This window comes from Meleagris gallopavo, chromosome 30 (assembly GCF_000146605.3).
Source record: "Meleagris gallopavo isolate NT-WF06-2002-E0010 breed Aviagen turkey brand Nicholas breeding stock chromosome 30, Turkey_5.1, whole genome shotgun sequence".
Classification (NCBI taxonomy): Eukaryota; Metazoa; Chordata; class Aves; order Galliformes; family Phasianidae; genus Meleagris; species Meleagris gallopavo.
In genome coordinates this window covers 3,327,846-3,348,879 of record NC_015040.2, presented here as the reverse complement: position 1 = coordinate 3,348,879, position 21,034 = coordinate 3,327,846, and the positions used below count along the sequence as shown (strand labels likewise).

The following is a 21,034-nucleotide window of genomic DNA, read 5'->3' as shown; positions in this document are numbered from 1 at the left end:
GGGGGAAAAAAAAAACAAGAAAACTAACCTGAAAACCTCCAAACAGAACAGCCCCTCCCTGGCTACACAGGTCTGGAAATTTCAGTGTTTCCTCATCATCCCTGTGCAAGGGATGGGCTTTGCCTAGACACAATCCAGCACAGTCACCAGCAATTCTCCACTCCAGCAGATTCCCAAGGTGCCAGACCTAGTCCTGTCCCGACTTGCAGGCAGCGTGCAGAAGATGTGGGTTCCTCTCTTGGTCACCAGGTGAGTGAAAGGAGAGGGAGGCCCTGAGGAACTGCACTGCACTGCCTTGATGCTGGTCTGCCCAGGATTGTCTGGATGCAGAGAAGGCATTACATGGCAGCCGGCGCTTGCTAAGTAATTACAGTTTCTGCAGACCTGGGAAACATTCCCAGGATTACTGCTGTCTTTGCCTAATCTGTAGCAGCAAAGAGGGCAAAAAACAACCACAAAATCCAAATCAGCACTCCTGTAAGGTTACTATCTACTTCTACACAGACAATGCTTTGTCATTCAGCACAGGGCTATGCATGCTCCTAAGTAACTACGGGGACTCAAAGGGCACCATGAGGGAGACATGACTTTCCAGGTTTCTGCAGCGTCTCCCTCAGGCCTTGCTCGATTCTTACAACTAGACAACATCTACAGTAACCCACAGACTTCCCACAGGCCCTCCAGGGCACTGGTCCCAGCATGCTCCAAATGCCTCCTGTTCTCATTGAATCTGGCTAAGCATGGCAAGCTGGGACCTGTACCCTTCAAAAGGAACACTGCTCATCTGACACAGAGCAGGACATCTCTGTGGACTGTTTCCCCATAAGAGAGAGAGTAAAAAAAAACCAAACAAGAGCAACAGTGATTTGCTCCATTTAATTTCAATTAACTACAGCCCTCAGAGGCCAGGAGAGATGCCAATCTAGCAGTTGGTTGGCCATCCCCTCGGGCACGTCCCATTTCTCAAATGCCCCTTTCCCAACCAGGCCTTTGCTCTCAGCTTAAAGAAGTTTTAAGAATTCATTAAATCCCACTGCGTTAAACTAATAAGAGCTTTTTCTGCAGTTCTTTTTCCTCTAGAGGCTGGAACTGAACAGCACTTGGGCAGACAAGCACCCTGCTCTGCACTGGGGACTCTGCTTGCTCTGTAAGCTCCTGACAGCAACCAGTGTTGTTGCATCCTGTTAGAAAGACACGATGTAGTTAGGGCTGGAAAAGGAGCTAGTGATGTCCTCAAAGTGCTGATACCTCTTTTCCCTCCCTAAGTTGGGAAATAAGCAGCTTATTTTGCAAAAGGCAAGTGGTTCCCTAAAAAACTACTGAAAAAAATGCAAAGGCTGCTCAGCCCCTTCCCCTAGAAAATTGTAAAAATGGAGACACAGTGTGGCAGCAGGGAGGCTGGGAAGGCAGCAGAGGGACGGCTGCTGTCTCTGGACTGCGCCGCAGCCACGACAGGGTCCAGAGAGGCCTGGCTGTGACTTGTAGATGCTTCCTGTGGAGGATACAGGAGCTCAGGCCCCTCTCTGCTCTCCAGCTCGTTGTTCAGTGGGCAGTAAATGGCTGCAGCTGGTCACCACACTGTCCAGGCAGCTGCTGGTATGTTGGCATATCCTGCCCTAACAGACCTCAAGGCTGTTCTGTGATCAAAATTGCTGTTAGCAACCAGTCCCAGGTCAGGCTCCCCTCCTCCGGAGGTGTCTCCTTTGAGCATGCTGCTGCTCAGTTGCTCTCCACCAGCTTAGCTAGTCCTTGCCGGATCTCACTGAGCTCAAAAATCTTCACGTCCATTATCTCTGCCACCTTGGTGACCTCATTCTGGATCTTCTCCCTCTCAGACAGGGTCTCCGCCAGCGTCTGCTCGGCCAGGTGAAGGCGGCGCTCCAGCTCTGCGTTGCGTGCCTCCAGCTCCTGCCGAAGGACACAACTGCAGTGAGGTGGCTGCCCCAGCATTGATACGTGCTGCTCACAGATCACCACACTTATCTCCACCAAACAGTTCCATCAGCACCCCAGCACAAAGCTGCCCACACCCAGACATTGCAGGTTTGCATCAGCTCTCTCACAGGGGCCCTCCCTACACGAAGCCACAGCATGCCAGCATGCAAATACACATGAACATGTGTCCCCAGACCCAGTCATCTGCATGCAGTTTGAACTGGTGCTATTAATGTGGATTTCTCACAAACTGATCTTCAAGACTGATGGCATTTGATGTTTAGAAATACTATCCTGGCATGAAAAGCACTGCCTGGGTACAGGGCTGAGCCTTGTGACAGATCCCCTCCTTCTTCAGTAACTCAGATAAGCAAATGCAGGCAGTGTCCCCAGAGACTGCACATATCGTGCTTCCATCTGTGTCCCTGCCCTGAGGTGCAGAGCAGCTTGCATCCCTCTTGCCAGCCAGATTGAGCCATAACTCTTTTCCCTCAGCCATTGCTGGCCATCCAGCAGGCTGAGCAAGACTTCAGAGAGATGGACAGGTCACAGGATACCACCATCCCACTTGTGTCCCACGCAAGGTCTACAGCAAGAGGTAGAGGAGAGCAAGTGCAGGTTGGGTTTGTCACTGCCCGCTGATGGCATCCTGTCTAGCATCTCTGAGGGACACAAATTGGGTGGAGGAAGACAGACATAGACATGGACCAGTCCCCATCATCCAGAGGCAGCGTTAAGTTTGGCAGCACTAAGACATTTACTCTTAAGCTCAAAGGAGAAGTGGTCTCTCTCCTCCAAGTGCAGAGGTGTCCCAGATCTGCCATCATTACCTGGAGCTTCTGTAGTGTCTCTTCACGCTCGCCCTCTGCTTCCCATCGGCTGCATTTTTGGCTTTTCAGCATCTGAATCTCCTAAAACACAAGGGGGAAGAGCATCACACCAGATCCACCTTTGTCCCAGTAGGGCCAGCTCCCACCACAGATCTCAACAAAAGCTCCTTCCCTTGCTCCAAAGATCATATAACCATACACAGCTCAAAAGTTTGGCTTCCTTAATGCTCTTTTTCAAATTTCCATTTCATTGTACCTATTGCCTCTCTATAAGCCCCTGTCCTGTGCTGGCTTATGAAGGCTCCTGGCTTACATAGCATTGTGTTCAACAGCATGAAGTATCTGATCTCAGAGAAGCTATGAATGACAGACAGGGTGCTGGTGATTGACAGGCCACCCGGATTCAGCAGAATTCAGATTTCCTCTGCTTCATGGGGATATTACCTCATCTTTAGCCTTGATCAGCAGTTCCAGTTCTTCCAGGGTTTGGCTCAGCTCTTCCTTGTTGTTCTCACTGGAGGAGTCATGAGCCCCCTGTGACTCCAGTTCTGCTACCTACACAGAAGAAAAGGAGATATACTTAGAGACACAGGAATGTCCCTACATCTTATTACTAATAGGCATTTTCTGTCATGTTCTGGAACTCTTGCAAACACAACTGAGCTTGCAACAGGGTAACAGCTCATCTCCTGTGGCTGTTGGGAAAAAAATTTCCCTCCTTCTGCTCTGCGTAGATCATACAGAAACACACACTGCAGCAAAATCCCTTTTAGAGTCTCTGTCTCTGCTTTCTCCTGCAGTCTTGCACTTACAGCAAATTCTGACTGGCTGACATCAAGCACACGAGCCCATGCTTCATAGCAGTGGCCAGATCCAGCACCATTTACATCCCCAGATTGATACTGCTACAGGCAAGGGAGTGACTGCAGTTTAGTCAGAGCAGAGCCAGCAGGAAGGGTTTGTCCAAGTGTGCTTCCCATTCCCAAAAAATTCAGCCCAGTGGCTTAAATTATTCATGAAAAGGATTCATTTTTAAAGGCCAGTCAGAAAGTCTGCAGCAGCTGCTGATGAGGCCTGAGCTCTCAAAGGGCCTGTGCTGAGCTTTGCAAGTGCAGCTCCAGCACTGAGTACTCTCACATGGACACACTTGAATCCAAATACTTTCCCACAAACAAGGGCAGCCTGCACTAAGATTCATGTAACCGTGGCCATGAGCAGCGAGGCTCACATAGTTACAGCCAGAATCAACCAGCTCTGGTCCCAAAACGTCCTGGTTTAGAGACAACTGTCTGGATGTTTCAATGAGTTTGTTTATTCTGTGATTCTACAAAGTCCCCGCTGGCTGTCCCTCACTCATGAAAGCCTAACTCCTGTCTCCTGGCTATGAGAACAGCCACCAAACAGCTGAGAATTCACAGAGCGATGGCAAGGAAATGGAAGCTCATGCCACCAGCCCTGAAAAATGCACATACGTGTAGGCACAGCCAAGATCTCAGTTATACTTAAGGCAGGCTCCTGTTGCAGAAGAGAAAATTTGCTCTGTACAACTCTTTTTCTGTCTGACTTCTCTGCTGAGAATTAGGAAAAGGCAGTGAATCCTGAGGGATGGCTGTTTACTGGCCACACAACAGCCATCAAGTGGGAACAGCTGTTAATTGCTATAAAGCCCTGCTGTCTTTTGAATGCACAATCTAGAAGTGAAATGCCTTTATGCTTCCTTCTCCAGGGCTCCAGAGTCCTTTCCCAGCGGAATTCCAACTGTCCTAACATGCTTTCTTGAATACATTGCAGTTCCTCCCTTCCAAGAAACCCAACCGTGTGACTGTCACTCCCCTGCCCAGATGCACACAGGCCTCCTCAGTTGATCTGCGACCTCTCTGACATTCCGTAGGTCAAAAGATCCTATTATTCCAACTGAACAAGTGCTTGTTTGTACTGTGCAACCCCCATTTCATGATGTTACAGCTTAGATTCCAGCTAATTATAGCAGATAGAGCAATGTTCATCCTTCCTGCCAGCAGCCAAAAGGCTGTCCCGATGCCCAGCTCTGGAGGAAAACAGGCCTTACTCAGCAGTGCTGGCAGCTAGGAACTACCTTGGAGAATATGAAGGGAAGCCAGTATTCTAACTTAGTGTTCTGGTTTCCTCCCTTTATCTACAGGGACTCAGCACACTCCCAGCTTGCTCTGCAGAATAAAGGAGCTCTTGTGAGAGGTCCCTAGTTGCGTGACCTTATTCCTTGACACATCTTCCCTGCCAGACTCACACAGCATCCTGAATTTGACACCCATGAAAACTGATGGGAGAACAGGGTCAAGGGCACCATCTGGCTCTGGAACGGGGTTTCCTCTGACCTGTTCTACAAGGGCCCTCCTGTGCTCACCCGCTGCCGCAGTGTTTCCGTCTCCTCTTGATACGCAGCCAGCTGCTTCTTCCACTGGTCCACATTGGCATTGGCTTCATGGAGAGCAGCCACGAGTTTGCTGTTGTTGTCCTGAAGGCTAAAGAATTCAGCTTCCCACTGGACCTCACTCACTGAGCTGTGTAAAAGAATAGGGAAGCATGCAGGACAGCGTGAGAGTTTTATTATAAAGGTTTTGTTCCCTCATATTGCAAATGTGCAATGAAATCGTGCTCCTGGAAATGCTGGGCAGCTCTCTACCCTGCTCAGCTTTTTATTTGGTTTTCGTCTCACTTCTCAAATTTAAATGTATCCTTCAATCCTTGAATCCGCTTCTCTTTCCTTTATCCTCTGATAATATTCAACTTTGAGGTCATGTGTGTTTTCTTGAAACTGCAGAAACCACACAGTGAGATTAATGGTCAGGGGGGTTGGCAATGTAGGATTGTGAATCCATTTTTAAATCCCTGTTGGATCTGAGTTTGCTTTGAGTAAAACCCTACCACCCAACTCGGGAGAAGGCAGCAAAGGACACTTGCTTTTAATTTAAAAATATTCTAAGCGTTCAGCTGGGAGCTCAGCAGGAGCCGCAGGGTAGAATCCAGCCCAGAGTCTTTTGAACAAAGACCAGAAGCAGCAGGGACTTTGCTGGAATCCTCAGGGGAATTAACACAAATGCAGCCTTAGGCCAGCTGGAAAAGTGTGAACATCCTCTGGTATCACAAACTACTGATTTGTAGATAACTGCTGTGAACCAGACTCAAAGCATTCTCCTTCCCATCCTGCATGAATAACAGACTTCACCCCTGAACTGAAAAAAAACTTTCACCAGGGGAGAAAGGAAATTGCTACAGTGGAGGGTTCGGGCAACAGCAATCTTAGAGCATTCTTTGGCTAACTAAATAAGTATTATGAGGTCAGCATTTTGACCCCCATCAGATTTCATCAGTTTAAGCTGAGATCACATGGTTATTTAGGAGCTCTATGAGCACCAGGAGAACAGAAGATGCTCCAAATCCTGCCAGAACAGAGAATTTAGAAGCCAGGAACTCATAGCAGCCTCACCCTTCTGAAAGCATCTTCTTCAGACGCTCCTTCTCTGTGCTTATCTCAACATCAGCACTTTGGCTTCTGAATAGTTTATCTTCTCCTGGTCCATTAGAGCTGATGATGGGGCTGGGAAGTACCTGAGGGATGAGGAAGAGGTGGTTATCACATGGCAGTGAAGAAAAATGCTGTGGCCACAGGATTCCTGCAAACTCATTCACAACCTGGGTTCACAGGGCTGGCTCTCATTTCCCGTGTTTGTGTGAGAGACCCTAGCTTTCAATTTCAGCTCCTATAGTGCTGTGCACAATATTTTCATGACAAGTCACGGCAAAGACCCTTATGTATAGCTCAGCAGAATCAATCGTGGTGTAACTATGACTTCAGAAACCATACAGACACAGGGCTTTCTCTTGGACAGGGAAGCTGGTGTCTGTCCTGCTCAGCTCTTCCAGCAGCTGCTCTGCTCTCACGTCTTCCTTTTCCCTGCCTCCATGCTATGTTGGGGCAGTGATCCCAGTGCACAGACACCCTGAACAGGTGGGCTCACAGCGTGCCCACACCAGCTCTTCCTCCCTCCTGACTTGAGGTACTGAATTCTCTGGCCCTCAGTTTTCCCTCGACAAATGCCAGTGATGTTACAGCCTGTAATTTGAGTCTCATGGCTGTGCCCAACGTGCCAAGTTGCTCAAGCTGGCTGTTTCAGGCTTTAATGAATTCTTAACAGGACTTTCTCGCTGGTTCTCAGAGCAGTGCAAAGACTTAATACACTCTGAACACAAACCTAGCTATGCCACCTGGGTTCAGTTGCAACTCGTTTCAGTACACTGAATTAAGACATCATGTCCCATTGGAATTGTGGGGCTCAAGGGAGGGAAACTCTGCTACTGTCACTCACTTTTCAAAGGTGCAGAAGAAAAGACTCATACTCCTAAAGTATACCCTTGTCTCTACTACCTCCCTGTTCCTGTGCAAATCAGAGCTAGAAGAGATGGATTCATCCTCCCAGTCTGAAGGAAACTGACAGCAGAGTAGCGATGAACATGCAAAATCCAAAGCAGACTTTATATCTTTCAGTCTCTCCAGAAGACCCTGTCTTCATGACCTCCTCTCATAGCAGGGAAGAAACTTGGCACAGACGTGGCAAACTGAGCTATAAAAAGACTCTGTGAGTAATGAGACTTTGGGATTCTTGGTTGAGGGCTGTGAGAGACCAGGTGGCTGGTGAGCCCACTGGAGTTGATAGGTAGCCCTTAAAAGTCTGTGATAAGGACAGCCACCTGTCTTCAGAGTCATCTGACATCTAAATATAGAGCCAGACTGGGCCACAAGATGTATTGAACACCAGCTTCAAGAAGCCTTCCAGAGGGCAATCAAGAAGCAAGACCTGCAAAATACAACCCTGCCTCATCTTGCCCCACAAAGCTCTTTTCATAGGTGGAGAAACCGAGGCAGGCAAGGTGCAGAAGTTTTTGTTCAGGTCTGTTAGCTCCTGTGAGTTCAGCTGAAACTGATAACAGTTGAAGATGCTCCACAGTGTTTTGCTATTCGCAGTACCCACAGTTACTCTGTGATGAGATGCTAAAACAAGATGGGGATTGACCTAAAAGGTACTAGAGATGGGAGAGAACTGCTGTCCTGGGATTTCCTCTTAAGTCTGAAGCCTAAATTAGCTCGTGCAAATGCAGAAAATCAGAGAACCCTGATTTAATTTCAGGAGACAGACCTGCTCTCTGCTCACTTGCAAACAGAAAAGCAATCAATTATTGAAGGATGAAGCTCATGTTTGAAGCTGCATTAACGCAGAGACTGAAAACCAGTAGTAGGAAATGATGTACGTACAGGCTGGGGGAAGCAGGACAAGGTCTGCATGCTCACACGGCAGCAAACGCTGCATGTGCTGTGTGCTGGCTGCCAGATGGCTGCAGGCAGGGGTCGTGCATACCTATGTGTGAGCTCTCCCATGGTGAGATGAGGCATGCTGAATGGGAAGGGCATGGGCTTACACTGAGGCCATTTTAGCACTGCTGAGTCAGGTACGAAGAATGAACTGAGCCTTAAGGCCACTTCCAAGACGTGTGCCAAATCACCTTCTGATCACCTCATCCCTTCTGCCATAGCTGTGCATGGGAAATGGACACATCCTATTGTGACATCTGTTGCACTCAGCCTGATATAAACAGAATAGCAGAGCGTTTCTCCACTCTCAGCTCGCCTCCCAGCCAGGGAAGCTCTAATAGTTGCAGCTGACCATGAATCTGTCTTGGTTCTGCTACGAATGCTCTATTCAACTCTCTTACTCATGTGCCACATATTAAGATGGGACTAAGATAGTGGGAGCCAAAACCTAGGTGGGTTTTGCCCATTTTTCCATTCCACATGACATTTCCAGTCTCCTGAGAGCCACTGCCTCTACCTCCCCCTCTTTTCCCTGCAGGCCAAGGTACTGTTCACACTCCCTCCTCCTCCTGCTGCCATTCCATCTGTATTCAACCCAGAAACGCAGCATCCTCCATCCTACAGCTCATCTCCTTCTGCCAAGAGCTCAGTGAAATACATAGCCACCTCTGGAGAGCACTACTTGGGAGGGCAACTTCGCCATCCATGCTAAACTGCTGCAACACGAGAAAAAGATGGGTAGACATCTCCACAGCTTACCCTCTCCTCTCCACGCTCCTGCTGCTGGAATTGATTTAGTTATACAGGGACAGGCAGCAATTGCAAGTGTGACAAATGTGAGAATGATAAGTGATGGGCTTAAGCTTTCTGGTCTGGGGAAGAATGAAATTGAATGACTGGTTGTCATGCTTGCATCTCTTAGTGAAGATTTCCCCAAGGTGGAAGGTATGCAGTGATTTCTGCATGGATAGCACAGCTCCTTCTCTTCTACAGTGGAAGTAGTGCAGAAATGGAAGAAATACCCAGTCACCAGTGCTAAGAAATCACTTAGTCTTTTTGAGACTGGCACCATCAGCTACCAGAGACACTTGAGAGAGGAACTCCCCTGCAGCCCCAGCAAGGGAACAAAAATGGCTGGAAATGCCATGTGTCTTTTCTCCTATCTTCTTCAACCAGGCAGTGTGCATTCTTCCATGTTGCTTGCCTATTACTGTCACACTGAGTCCACAGACAGCCAATAACTAAAGAAAATAAAGCCAAAAACCACTACCACCACCACTAACAGAAAACCCAAGACCTCCTCCAGCATGGTTTTATCAAGACAAACGTGTAACTGGCAAAGAGGGAGGAATGTAAACCTTCCAAGAACTCCACTTAAGCAGAAATCATTTTATCCACTTCATGTACTTCAGCAGAGTGACCACAGGGTCACAGGTGTCATCAGAAAGAGAACCTCCAACCTCAGTGTCTATCAAGAAAGCCTTTGGGCAGAAAAAACAGAAGCAAAAGTTACTAGAGGAGATCAGCACGGTGACCACTTTCCCTAGCAGCCACTGCTCTGCAGTAAGCTTTATCCATGCCCATTCCCAAGCATTACCTGGTGAGATGTGATACTCAGGGCAGGATTGGTCAGTTCTGTTTTATCCTGGGACTTCTCCCTTGCCAAACGTGCTGCTTCTTTCACCTCCTGGAACTTCTCTGCGAACTAGAAGGGAGCAGAAAAGTCACTCTGCTGCTAAACTGAAATGTAGAACAAATTAGAATCAATGTCTGGGTTACTCCCCCCTTTGTTATTTCATTTTATGTGCTTTCTACTTCAATTAATAATAAAAGTGAGGAAATAGCCCCTACCTGCCCATGATTCCAGCACTCAGAACTGTGAGAGCACTAAATACTCACAGAGCCCTAAGTCCAAATTCATTTTGTAACAATCAAGACACTCTACAAGGATTACTTTAAACCATTTCCTGATATCTTTGCATCTTGAATTAGGTTTTAGCACACTGGGAACAGCACTACATCAGGACCCCAATGATTTTTTTCCTCCTGAGTCTGATCTCTCCTTCTGGGTTTCAGGGATATTTGTCTTACTGGGATCAGGTCTCTACCAGCATCTGCCATATTACCTGGGAGAGGTGCTGCTCTGAAGCAAAGCCCAATCCATATACTGTGTTGGCTCGGCTATCTGCCCACTGTCCAAATTTCTGGGATGTCTTTGTGAAGGTCATGTTGGGGGTGATAGTGCTGTTGATGATTGCCTGTGGAGAGAGGCAAAAATGAGTTAGAGAAAACTCCATTCTGCCCCAGGGTGTAGTGTGGGATCATCACAATCACTAAGCACTCTAGGAACTCAGGGTAGAAGCTCTCTTTTAATTAACCAGCTATTCAGGGTTCTGGTTACCAAAAGTGTTTCTAGTCTAGCTATGAAACACAAACAAGTTTGAATCTTTTTGTCTACTGTAAGAAAAAAATAAATAAGAAAGCTTGAATGTTACAATCTTCATTGGGCCTCCATTGCTAGAAGAAAAGAAAAGATGCAGAATGTCTCTGGGGACTGAACAACTTTCTGATGTTCTTCACTTTCATGGCAACTAGGAATAAAAAAAAAAACAAGAAGTAAAAGGCTTAAATTGCACTTAGCACAAGCTATTACAGAACACTGTTGGTTAGGGTAGCAACACGATAAACTGCTTGAGAAGACTGCAGAATCTCTGCCACTGGAGGTCTTCAGAAACAAGTCAGAAAAATCTCTATCAGGAGCAGTTTAGGGAGAATTAACCTTGTCCTGGGGGTAGTGACTGAACAGACTGCAGCACCTCTGTTTGTTCCTTCTGTCTACGTGGGTCAGTTTTAGCACAGGATCAAGGCTCTTAGAAAGATCTCTTTTGCATGCTCAGAGAGGAAAGAGCCAAGAAGAGAGAGAGAAGAAAGCACACTTCTCTTTAGCACAGAGCCTAGAGTCCAATACTGAGTACATTCAAGCATGGAGGCAGTGTTTTATCTTCTATTCCTTGCAGTAAAGACACCAGAGTGCCCCATGCTGGAAACTAATCAACGTGACACAGAAAGCATCCAGAACAGACATCAGTTGGAGACAAACGTGCTTTCAAGCTGTGATGCTGTCAGCAAATGCTCCCTACCTTGGTGCCTCCCACACTGATGATCCGGTACACGTTGCGCGTGGCATCGTAAAAATAGGAGACAGTCAAGGCGTGTTTGCTGGCAGGGATCCAGTTTCTTTTGGTAGCAGGGTCAATTTGGAAAACATGGGCTCTGGTGCTGAAGATTGGCTGCTCCCTGCAACAGAAATGAACAGAGCTGTAAGGGCAGGGGGAAGCTGAGCAGTGGGGAAGTGGACTGACTTTCTGGCATTTGCATTGCATTATGCACCACCAGTGGCACTTCTGCTATTTGCCTCCAATCTAGAGATATGTGACAGTAGGAGCTAAGCACAGTCGTCATATGGACATGGTAACAAAGCCACCAAGGGTGTTTAACTATAGGCAGAAGTTTTTACCCTTCTCTAGATCTTCTCTGTCCTGCTCAGTTGTCTTCACACACTTCTAAAGCCCACGGCCCAGTCATAGCAGCAACAGTACCCCAAGGTCAGCAAGCCTTACATGCACATTCACCCAGGGATCAGCATTCAGCTTGCAGGTAGAAACACAAACAGGACATCACAATCTCGTGTTTACCAGATGGTCCAGCAGCACAGCTGGTGTGGCAAAGGTAAGCTAATAATTAGTGGTTATATTATTTTTAGTCAGATTTGAAGTTTTCTTTCACTATCCCTTGGCACATGAGCATACAGTTCATGGTGACTTCACCAGCTATATGATTCTCTGGCTGCTATGTTGCTTGTCCTTCAGAAGATCTCTCTGACCTGGAGCTCTGGGAAAACAGATGGATGAATAGATGGAGGATGGGTTTGGGCTGTGAACACAAGTGCCTTCCCCTTAGCACAGCTCTTCCTCCCTTGACTCATGCCTGGGAAGCACATCCTGCAGTGAGAGGTCATGCTGCAGGATTAAAAGCAAGTCGCTTAAGAATGAATTAAAGGAAGCACTTCACCACACAATGTGCAGCTGCTGCATGAAAGCAAGCATTGCCTGGATTTTGTAACCGTAATATCTGAGCTGAACTAAGGAACTGAATCTCAGGCATCAGGATGTAATCTGAGCATTTCAAGAGGCAGGAAGAAATGTTTCCATGACACAACAGACCAGGTGCATCAGGACTTGCAGTCTCCATTTTACTTTGTTTAAAACCCAAGGCACTGGCCATTTCCACACTTCAATTTAGTGAAGCCTGATGTGGTTGGATATATCCCATAAATTCTTGCCTGGGTAAAACAGCTGCAAACAAAGCATAGTGTTTGCAATCCTGTGACATGCAAGTCCCCGAAATCCAGAAATTTATTTCCAGCCTATTTTAAGTTCTCACAGCGGCAATGAACAGGACAAGATGACTGACTGTACCTGGTGCTTTCTGAATGCATCAACGAAACTTAGGAAGGAAATAAACTTTTCCCTTTGACCTGCCTTTTTCCAGCTTTGTCCACTGGTTACAGTCCTGACTCAGCTCTCTCATTCAGAAGAAGCCTGCACAAGGGTCTGAACCAGATACTTCTGAACATTCCCTCTGTCTGGTTTAATTCCGCCTCAGCTTCTTTTCCAAATGAGACTCAAATTCTCTGGGCTCCACTAACAGATACTATAATTGACATGGATCTGACTTATCCTTCAAGACACAGAATTTACAGAGCTGGTGAAAATTAACGTTTCTGTGCCTTAACCCCCAAGTCCTGGGCCAGTGTCAGAAAGAACAAAGGAAGGACATTACCTAGTTGTTGACATTTGTTAGTAAGTGTAAGACAGGCTACAGGCCAGTGGAGTTAGTATACGTCTCTCCTCCAGCAGCTTCCTTCTCGGTCTCCTAGCTGGATTGAGACTCCTTTTTGGTTTTGCCTCCACAGTGATTCATTTCCTAGCGATGGAAAAAGTCAGCTGTTATTTATCACACAGAACACAGACAGAGTGTTCAACCAGGCAGCACTTAGGGGGTTCGTTTGTCCCAAACTCACAGAGCTTGTAATTTGTAATGATCTCTCATCACTGAGCAAGTTTTCTTTCCCTGTCACGGGAGATAATTGGGTGAGCTGTGTAATTGGAGCAAATCCCACTGGCAGCAGGAGCCAGCTGTTGGGAGTGGGCCACGGAGGAGCCTGGAAGGCTCTGATGTTTCCAGTCATGCACACGTGACACTGGCTGCAGTGACACCATGATGGAAAGCCCTGCTCAGAGCTCACCCCTCACATGCACAGCAGTGCTCACCAGCAACGTCTGCTCCCGGAATCAATGGAAACCATCCTGCTGAGTGCAGCGGGTTGCAGACCAAGCAATGGATCTGACAGCCCCTGCCACGTGCCCTGACAGAGCTCCCAGACCCTCCTGGAGATTTTCCTTCTCTGATTGCAGCTGTAGTAGCACCTGGGTATTACTTTCCTTCTTAACAGCAGGAACGGAAAATAAAATGCCACTGGAACGTCTATCAGAATATCAGAATCTTCACAGTGGTTTGCTTATGCTTTTTCTACTTGCACGAGGCTGACTTGGCTGCTTGCTTACCCAGAGCACAGACCTCAGGCACGCATGCCCACTCCCTGCTCTCAGGTACAAGGAGGCATGCACCAGGTATGCTGAAATTTGCACCATGTTGGTGTCAGTGGGAAGGGAGCTCTGCTTTCATGCTGTTATGTGATCACTGCTGTCTCAACACTCCTCATATGTTTGTTCCTGCCTTATGGTCTTCCCTGGAGCAACAAGACTTCATGCTGTCTCTGACAGGTCTTTCCCTTTCAGTCACACAGACTTCACCAGCAAGCTGAGAGATACACCAGATGTGCTTTGCTTCCAACAGAAAGCAAGCTGCCAGCAGCAGCAGCAGGGCACGTCTGTGACTTCACCTCCTACTTGGTGCCAAGGAGGGAACTCCAGCATCCATCTCCCTCTGAGAGAATTCAAATACGCAGAATCTCCCCAAATTCTGTTTCACATCTCCCCTTTCCTCACTGTAAACAGGAACAGTTGCTGCCAATTTGCATGTCCCTAATAATGGATTCTTAAGATAGCATTATGAGACCAGCACGTTATTGCCTCCTCATAACCACCTGAGCAGAGCAGCAGCCTGGCATGTGAGCAATGCTTTCGAGGAAGCAGTTCCTGAAGCTCTGTAGGTAATGATCGAGGAGAGCTTTGTGCTCTGCTTGGGAACAGCACTGAGATGTTCACGCTCTTTTTGCCTTCTTTGTGGAGGGGGAAAAAAGATGGTTTTTTTAAATCCAGCAAAATGATACAGGATATATCTAGCTAATAAAATAATTTATTGCACAGGATGCAATGGAAGTGTGGAAGCCTTCCTTTCAGTACTCACATACTTGTTTGACAAGGTTAAAGCAGACATTACACAACAAAAGCTCTTCTAGGGTCTAAATGGTGAAGCACAAGAAAAATAGAGAGTAGAGAGCAGTAACTGAAAGGGGGGGGAAAAAGCGAGGAATTGAGACTACACTGGTGTGAGAATAGGGGAGGTGAGCTCTGGGAAGGTGCTGACAACGCAGCCTGTGCAGCCTGCAGATTGAGGGGTACAGATCTAACAAGGCAACAGTGAGAATGGCTCTACCTTACCCTCTCTGAAGTTTTCTCAGCAGGAGGGAACCACAGCAGGGTTTGACACAGCTGGGCACAGCTGAGTGGGTTTGCAAGGTGGGGGCACAAGGAATGCTGCAGGGCAGTGGTATACCTGCTGAAGGAAGTTCAGAGCAGGAAAAGCACAGGTGCTGAAAGCTGTATCTGAGAAGCGTGAGCGAGGTAATGTCTGAAGAACACCCACCTGTGATCAGCTTGTTTCTGGCCAAGCTGCTGGCCTCGTATCTCCAAAAACACTACAAAGCATTTAAAAATAGTCTTGAAAGTGCCTAGGATTCAAACTGTCGTGTTCTCTTTCCCACTACAGTTCTCTTTCCCCTTTTAAGTGCCTAAACTAGGTTCACCACACATCCCTAAATCTGCCTCTTCTTTTCCTCCTCCCAGCTAGGAGTCCCTGTAACAACTAATCCAGCTATTCCTAACGTGTTCTTTGCAACACCAAAGCACCTGGCTCCAGGATGTTGTCTGAGTACAGACTCAGCTACCTCCTTTTGTTGATTCTCCTTAGAGAGGCTGGAAAAAGTCACCGGGTGTCTGGGGATGCCATGGGAGCAGAAGGGATGGATCAATCGTAGCTGATTTGCTCACTGAATGGAGTTCGACCCAGTGGTCATTAAGATAGCATACAAAAAAATGCATGCTGGTCTCATTTCTACCTTGATTCTCATTACTACAGTGTCCAAATTGATTTCTTAATGAATAGCTGCTTATTTCACCATTGAAATGAGCAGATCATTATTTGTCCTCTTATTTTATGGCCCCAGTAGAGTAGCAAGGACTGAGAGAGCCAAAGGAACTGAGCTGGCCAACACTGAGCAAGGGGCCTCACCATGTTGGGACACATCAATATGCTGCCAAGACCCTAGGGGAGAATACCCTGCAAGCAATGGCATGTGTCAAAGAGGTACAGATGGCATCTGTTCACTCCCTTGCACTAGTGCCATATTTCACCTGTGGGGTATGCTGAGCAGAAAAAGTACCAAAATCTGGATGAGATTAAAACCAGTGCTGCCTCTCCAATTCTGTGTAATCTGAACACATATGTCAGTAGATTTACGGACTGTCCTTGAGTGTCCTGGCTGGATGCAGGCTCTTTATAGGCCTGTAAGCCTGTTCCTATGTAAGATCTTCTGAAGAAATCCAGTGCTTCTGCAGACAGAATGCGCCAGAGAATCTCCCCTGCAACAGAAAAGGAAATAAGCCACCCCCAAGGGAGGCCCCTCCAAACGGGCCTGCAGCACAGCTGTTCAGGGGCAGCACCAGGGGCTGGCACCAGCTCTGTTCCCCTGCAGCACTGCAGTGCATGTGCCACATGGAGCAGCACATCCCCAGGCACCGTGGGCCCACCACACCACCATACAACATCCAAGTGAAGCAGAGCTTCTGAAACCAGGGAGCTTGTCTGTCCAGCTCTTCCACACAGACCATCTTGCAGAGAGGTCTCAACACACATCTCCACCTGCAGCAGAGAGTTACCATTAATTCCTTTGCTTGAAATGTCTTTAATGGAAGGATTTTACAAAGCATTTTCTCTAATCCTCACTAGATAAATACTCTCAATCCAGCAGATGGATCTAATAACCAAATAGAAATCAAAAAGTGAAGTGATATTTTTGTTTAGACCACAGAAGGCATAGACAGAGCTGGGAACAGAGCATGTTCCCCACTGCCACCTCCAGCCACAACACACAGCGTAAAATGCTATGAAGCAACATCCTCCATTTGAAGGAATAGTTCGTATTGCAGGATGGGACAGCCAGCCTTTGGAAGAAATGTTCAGCAAAACATTTATCTCTGTGCCTGAATTTCAGGCACTGTGGCAGCTCCTGTGTTCCGCTGTGTGCTGTCTTCTCTTTGTCACACCCCAATTTCAGCTGCCTGTGGGGTTCCTACACAGCGTGGTCTTCTCAGAGAAATGATGCTTTGCTGCATTTACTTTTGGGGAGTATTTCCAGTGCAAACACCACCTCTTCAGGAAAATCCCATATGACAGTTACAGGCTCGCTCTCCTCAGTGGGTTCCCAACCCTAAGGGCAACTGCTAAAACACAGCCTTCCTGCCAGACCTCTTTGAAAGGAACAGAGGGAGAAGAATAAACGCTTTTATTATTTTTTTCTTTAAACGCTCTTTGCTTCAGATCTTTTATGGCATCCAGCAATGTCTGTGCTCAGTAGCTTCTACACAGGGCGTGGGGAGGTGTTTCTGGCTGCACCAGTGCATTTGGCTGATGCTTTGTGTCCTTGTTTTTCTCCATTTTTCCTGTGCAATCTGGGGGATTTTTCCTACTGAGAATCTTTTATTTTTTTCTCCTTAGTAATTCTGGCCTCACAATCCTGTCTACCCACCCGAAACACGCCTATTTAGTTAACCAAATTCCTTACTACCTCCTGCCCACCTGCCCCCTTTGCTGCATGACCAGAAAGAAATCTTGTTATATGTGCTTTGGAAAGGAAAGCTTTTAGAGTCACCATTCCCCGAACAGATGCTGCTTTAAAGCAGCAGCTGGGATGTGCTGAGGAGGCTGAGCTCAGTCCTCATTAACTGCATTTGCCTTGGTGTTCCTGGATGGGGTTCAGCCAAGGGCACCTCTAGAGGTTCACGTGCTGTTCCCCCTCTCTCTCACTGCAGCTTCTCTTTGCAGGGACATTCATTTACTTGTCAGACAAAGAAGTCTCTGCATTTGGATGCAGAGAGGGTGATCATTTTAAATACCTTGCTCTGCATCCAGGCAGTCTGTAGTCCCCCTTCATCTAAAAACCGAGACAAAAATGCCATATGAGGAACCACCAAGTACCATATCAGCAGAATCATTTGTTTCTGTGAACTATGGGCACACCAGTGCACAGGTACAAGGGCAGGGAGTGGCCTGGGCTGTGATAGCAGCGGGATACCTGCAAGAGCACAGAGACCTAGGAACATATTTTTGCACTCTGCCTGGTGGCTGAGCTCAATGCACAGCCATGTAAGTCCCCAGAAACCAAGTCATCTGGTAAAGGTCCACGGACAGCATTAGGTAAGGATTTCCCAGCTGCTGTGGTGGGAACTTTGCAGTTCTCACTGTAATCTTTCCTAAAGTCCTTTCTCTCCAAGGACAACTTTCCTGGATGGGTCCAGCTCGTGCAGAGCAGAAGGGGGTACGTGAGAGCATGTGAGCACCAAAGATATGTGGCTCAGCTCTGGCGCCCGGCCCAGCACCACGCTGAGTCAGCTGGGAGGCCGTGCTGGCTGCGTCAGGGCTCTGCCTGCTGCTGATCAGAGCCAGCACTCTCATGTGAAAAAGCCCACTATGCACTGTGGTGCTGGGTAATTTGAGGGAGGGAATGCATTTCAGCCCACCAGGACCCGATATTTCAAAAGGCAGAACTGGAGCATAGAGAGGACGTGAGAACCAGTTTCCTTCTCCACTGCTGTCTGTCTTTGTTTCCTTTTATCTTCCCTCAGCAGCCTGAATAGCTGATGACTGCGTGTCAGTGCTTTCTGAGGAAGTGTGGAGTAACAGGACTGCAGAATCAAACCTCATTTCTTTCTCATTGCCTTTTTTTTGAAAATCTAACTTTTCCCAAGTCAGGGACTGGGTCTCACTACCTCCACAGGAAGCTATTGCTTCCTCACAATGGGTGCAGAGGGTGTGCATGGATACTGCCTGCTAGGATTTGGGTACTGGCCTGCAGGACGTGATCAGTAGACACTGAACTGCTGCAGTAACAAAGTTTGGGAAGGCTCGCTCACAGCCCTTTGCTCCAACCACCAGGCAGGTTTTCAGGCCCTCTTAACTACAGCCTTTTGCTTTCATCCAGCGCTGCATCAGGTCACCTTGGGCGAAATGCTTAGATGCTGCTGGAGTCCAGGTGGGACCAGCAGAGGCCAGACTTCTCTGCTGGCAGCCACACAGGGAAGGCTGAGCAGTGAAGCTCCGGCAGCGTTAGCTGGAAGCTGGCTGTGGGCTGCTTTCCCCGTGGCCTCCCCCAACTCCCAAGAGATTACCCAGCAGGGTTTAGCATAGGAATGAAAAGCAGCTGCCTCCTGGCCTGCCTGCAGATAAAGGGCAGCAAAGGAATCCTGGCTGAATATGCTCCTGTTGGGAACAGCAGCAAGCATGCAAGGTCAGGCACAGAGAATGAGGATCAAGGGCATTTAAAGACATACATATCCTTATCCTTGTTATTTTTTTCCCCTCTCTCAGAAACCAGTCTCTATCTACAGAGCATCTTGGATGCTGAACACTGCAACTGGGTGTCTGTAACACAACCTACACATTCACTTTCCTGAGACAACTATTACTTCTGCTACTGAGCATCAGCAGTTCTTTCTTTTGACGCATGCAGACCACTGCTGGAAGTCTGTAGAGCAAATACAGTTAGAAAACAGCAGAGCTAGACTGAAACTAAACAATTCTTCATACATTCCAGAAAAAAAACACGTTCAGTAATAATTAGAACCAAAGAAATGGACATAGACACGAACTCCAAAATGTATTCTACCTCTGCTTCTTGACTGGAAGCCGCAGGGCCCATCTGGCTTCCAGGCACACATGCCTGCTTTCCCTCAGACAACTCATTCAGCTCTGCTGCCATTTTCAACCCGTACTTGCAAGAGCTCCAGGAGCACAACCAGCACAAGGGCCAGCCCTAACTGCTGCTCACAGTGCAGTGGCACTACACACACGAGCAGGTGAATTCTTTGATAAATGGGACAGATGGGAAAACTACACTGATCCAATTAGAAGGAATAGTTCTTCTACTTGGCTACTTGTATGTACTTGTGCTTCTGTCTGTCTATGCAGTTAGTAGAGTCAGAGAAATATAAGTGCTTACTGAAGTCTCAGCTGGGATCTAACTACATTCACTTCCCTCTCATCAAGTGTTAGTTACAACTAAACTCTTCAGAGAGGAAGTGCTGATGCGTTGATACAAGAGTCCAAGGACAGTCTGTGAAAACCAGAATGTGATGTTACTGAAAACATTAAATATGGAGGAACAAAGCCCAGAATCCCTGCTTCAAAAATAAGTTAACTAAAGCCAACAGAACAAGCCAGAACGTCATTTGAAGGTGGTACTCTTTTAATCTCTTCTGTATTGAGAGGAATCTAAATGCTGCTGAAAGCTACTTAATATCCCCATGTGATCAACATACAAGTAAGAAGACATTTTAACTCAGGAGATAAGTGGAAATACGGAATTTTGGGTGGAAATGTCATCTGTGGCTTAGTTTTGTTAGTACACTGCTACAGTTACACAGACTGAGATCCAAGCAGACTGAGATGATGACATCAGCTCAGAGATTCTTCCCTGGGAGCTGGTGGTCTGCAATCACAATGACTGCTGGATGTTCCAAGCAGGGTTCATTCCCTACCTCTGGGAACCTTAGCTGTCACAAGCTGCCTGTCTGCTATGCCCTTCCTGGCACTTCCAGAAGTTTTACCGTAACTTTGTGCATCACAGGAAAAGTTACAGGAAAACAAGGCCACTTTCTGCTTTAACCTGGATTAGCACATTCCCTGCCAACTTCAAAGCATCTATGCCTGCTTCACACTGCTGTCACTTTTGATTCCTCGCCTCTACCTGTTCTGTGTCTTGAAGGTGTGTCTGCTTGCTTGATTGTTTTATCTACACAGTCCATGAGGAATATCAACAAGAGGAAAACAAGCCTCTAAGAATCTCACTTATTCGCCTTGTAATGCCAAACCCACACAATTGGAGGGGGTTGATCAGACAGATCCAGTATGCTTTCAAGCAGCCATGAAGAGTTTAATACACAAGAAACTCCCAACAATGTGTCAGGTCCTTCAACTGACATGCCTGAGATTTATAAATAGGGCATAAATTAAATACCAGGCTAAGCTCCTGTTTCCATGCCAAAACCCACTGCCACATCCACACAGCATTATTTCATTACAGGAACACTGGAGCAGAGGTTTTCAATCAGCTGTGTACCGACTCAGAAAGGCAAACAGGATCCATCTTCCTAAGCGCCAAAGTGACCGCAGCTGAATAAAATCTCTTCACTCCCAACTTCTGGAAAAGTTTGTGAACACAGCCCAGACCCACCCAGCCTCACACTTTGGGTCTTGTACAACATATGTATCACTAGAGGCTTCCCTTACACATGAGCTCATTTATAAAGTTGCAGAGACTTCCAACAATGTACTTTCTAATAACCAAAAATGAAAAGCTAAGTCTAAACTTTAAAGCTCATGGTGTGGGGGGGGAGAAAAA

General features: G+C 47.2%; 1 protein-coding gene across 1 annotated transcript; it reads right to left on the bottom strand.

Annotated features, from left to right (window-relative positions):
- Positions 1-857: 857 nt before the first annotated feature.
- Positions 858-14,112, bottom strand: HOMER3 (homer scaffold protein 3). Its single transcript, XM_003213285.4, has 9 exons — positions 12,955-14,112; positions 11,253-11,409; positions 10,239-10,370; positions 9,710-9,817; positions 6,232-6,353; positions 5,149-5,305; positions 3,210-3,320; positions 2,766-2,846; positions 858-1,908 (listed from the first exon to the last, which is right to left on the bottom strand). Exons 1-9 carry the CDS (start codon positions 12,966-12,968, stop codon positions 1,720-1,722), a joined length of 1,071 nt encoding a protein of 356 aa, XP_003213333.1. The 5' UTR covers positions 12,969-14,112; the 3' UTR covers positions 858-1,719.
- Between the last annotated feature and the right edge of the window lie 6,922 nt (positions 14,113-21,034).

Coding starts and splice junctions, on each gene's coding strand:
- HOMER3 (XM_003213285.4), bottom strand. Junction 2,847..3,209: donor TGATCAAGGCTAAAGATGAG/GTAATATCCCCA, acceptor CTTGTGTTTTAG/GAGATTCAGATGCTGAAAAG. Junction 1,909..2,765: donor AGACACTACAGAAGCTCCAG/GTAATGATGGCA, acceptor GTCCTTCGGCAG/GAGCTGGAGGCACGCAACGC.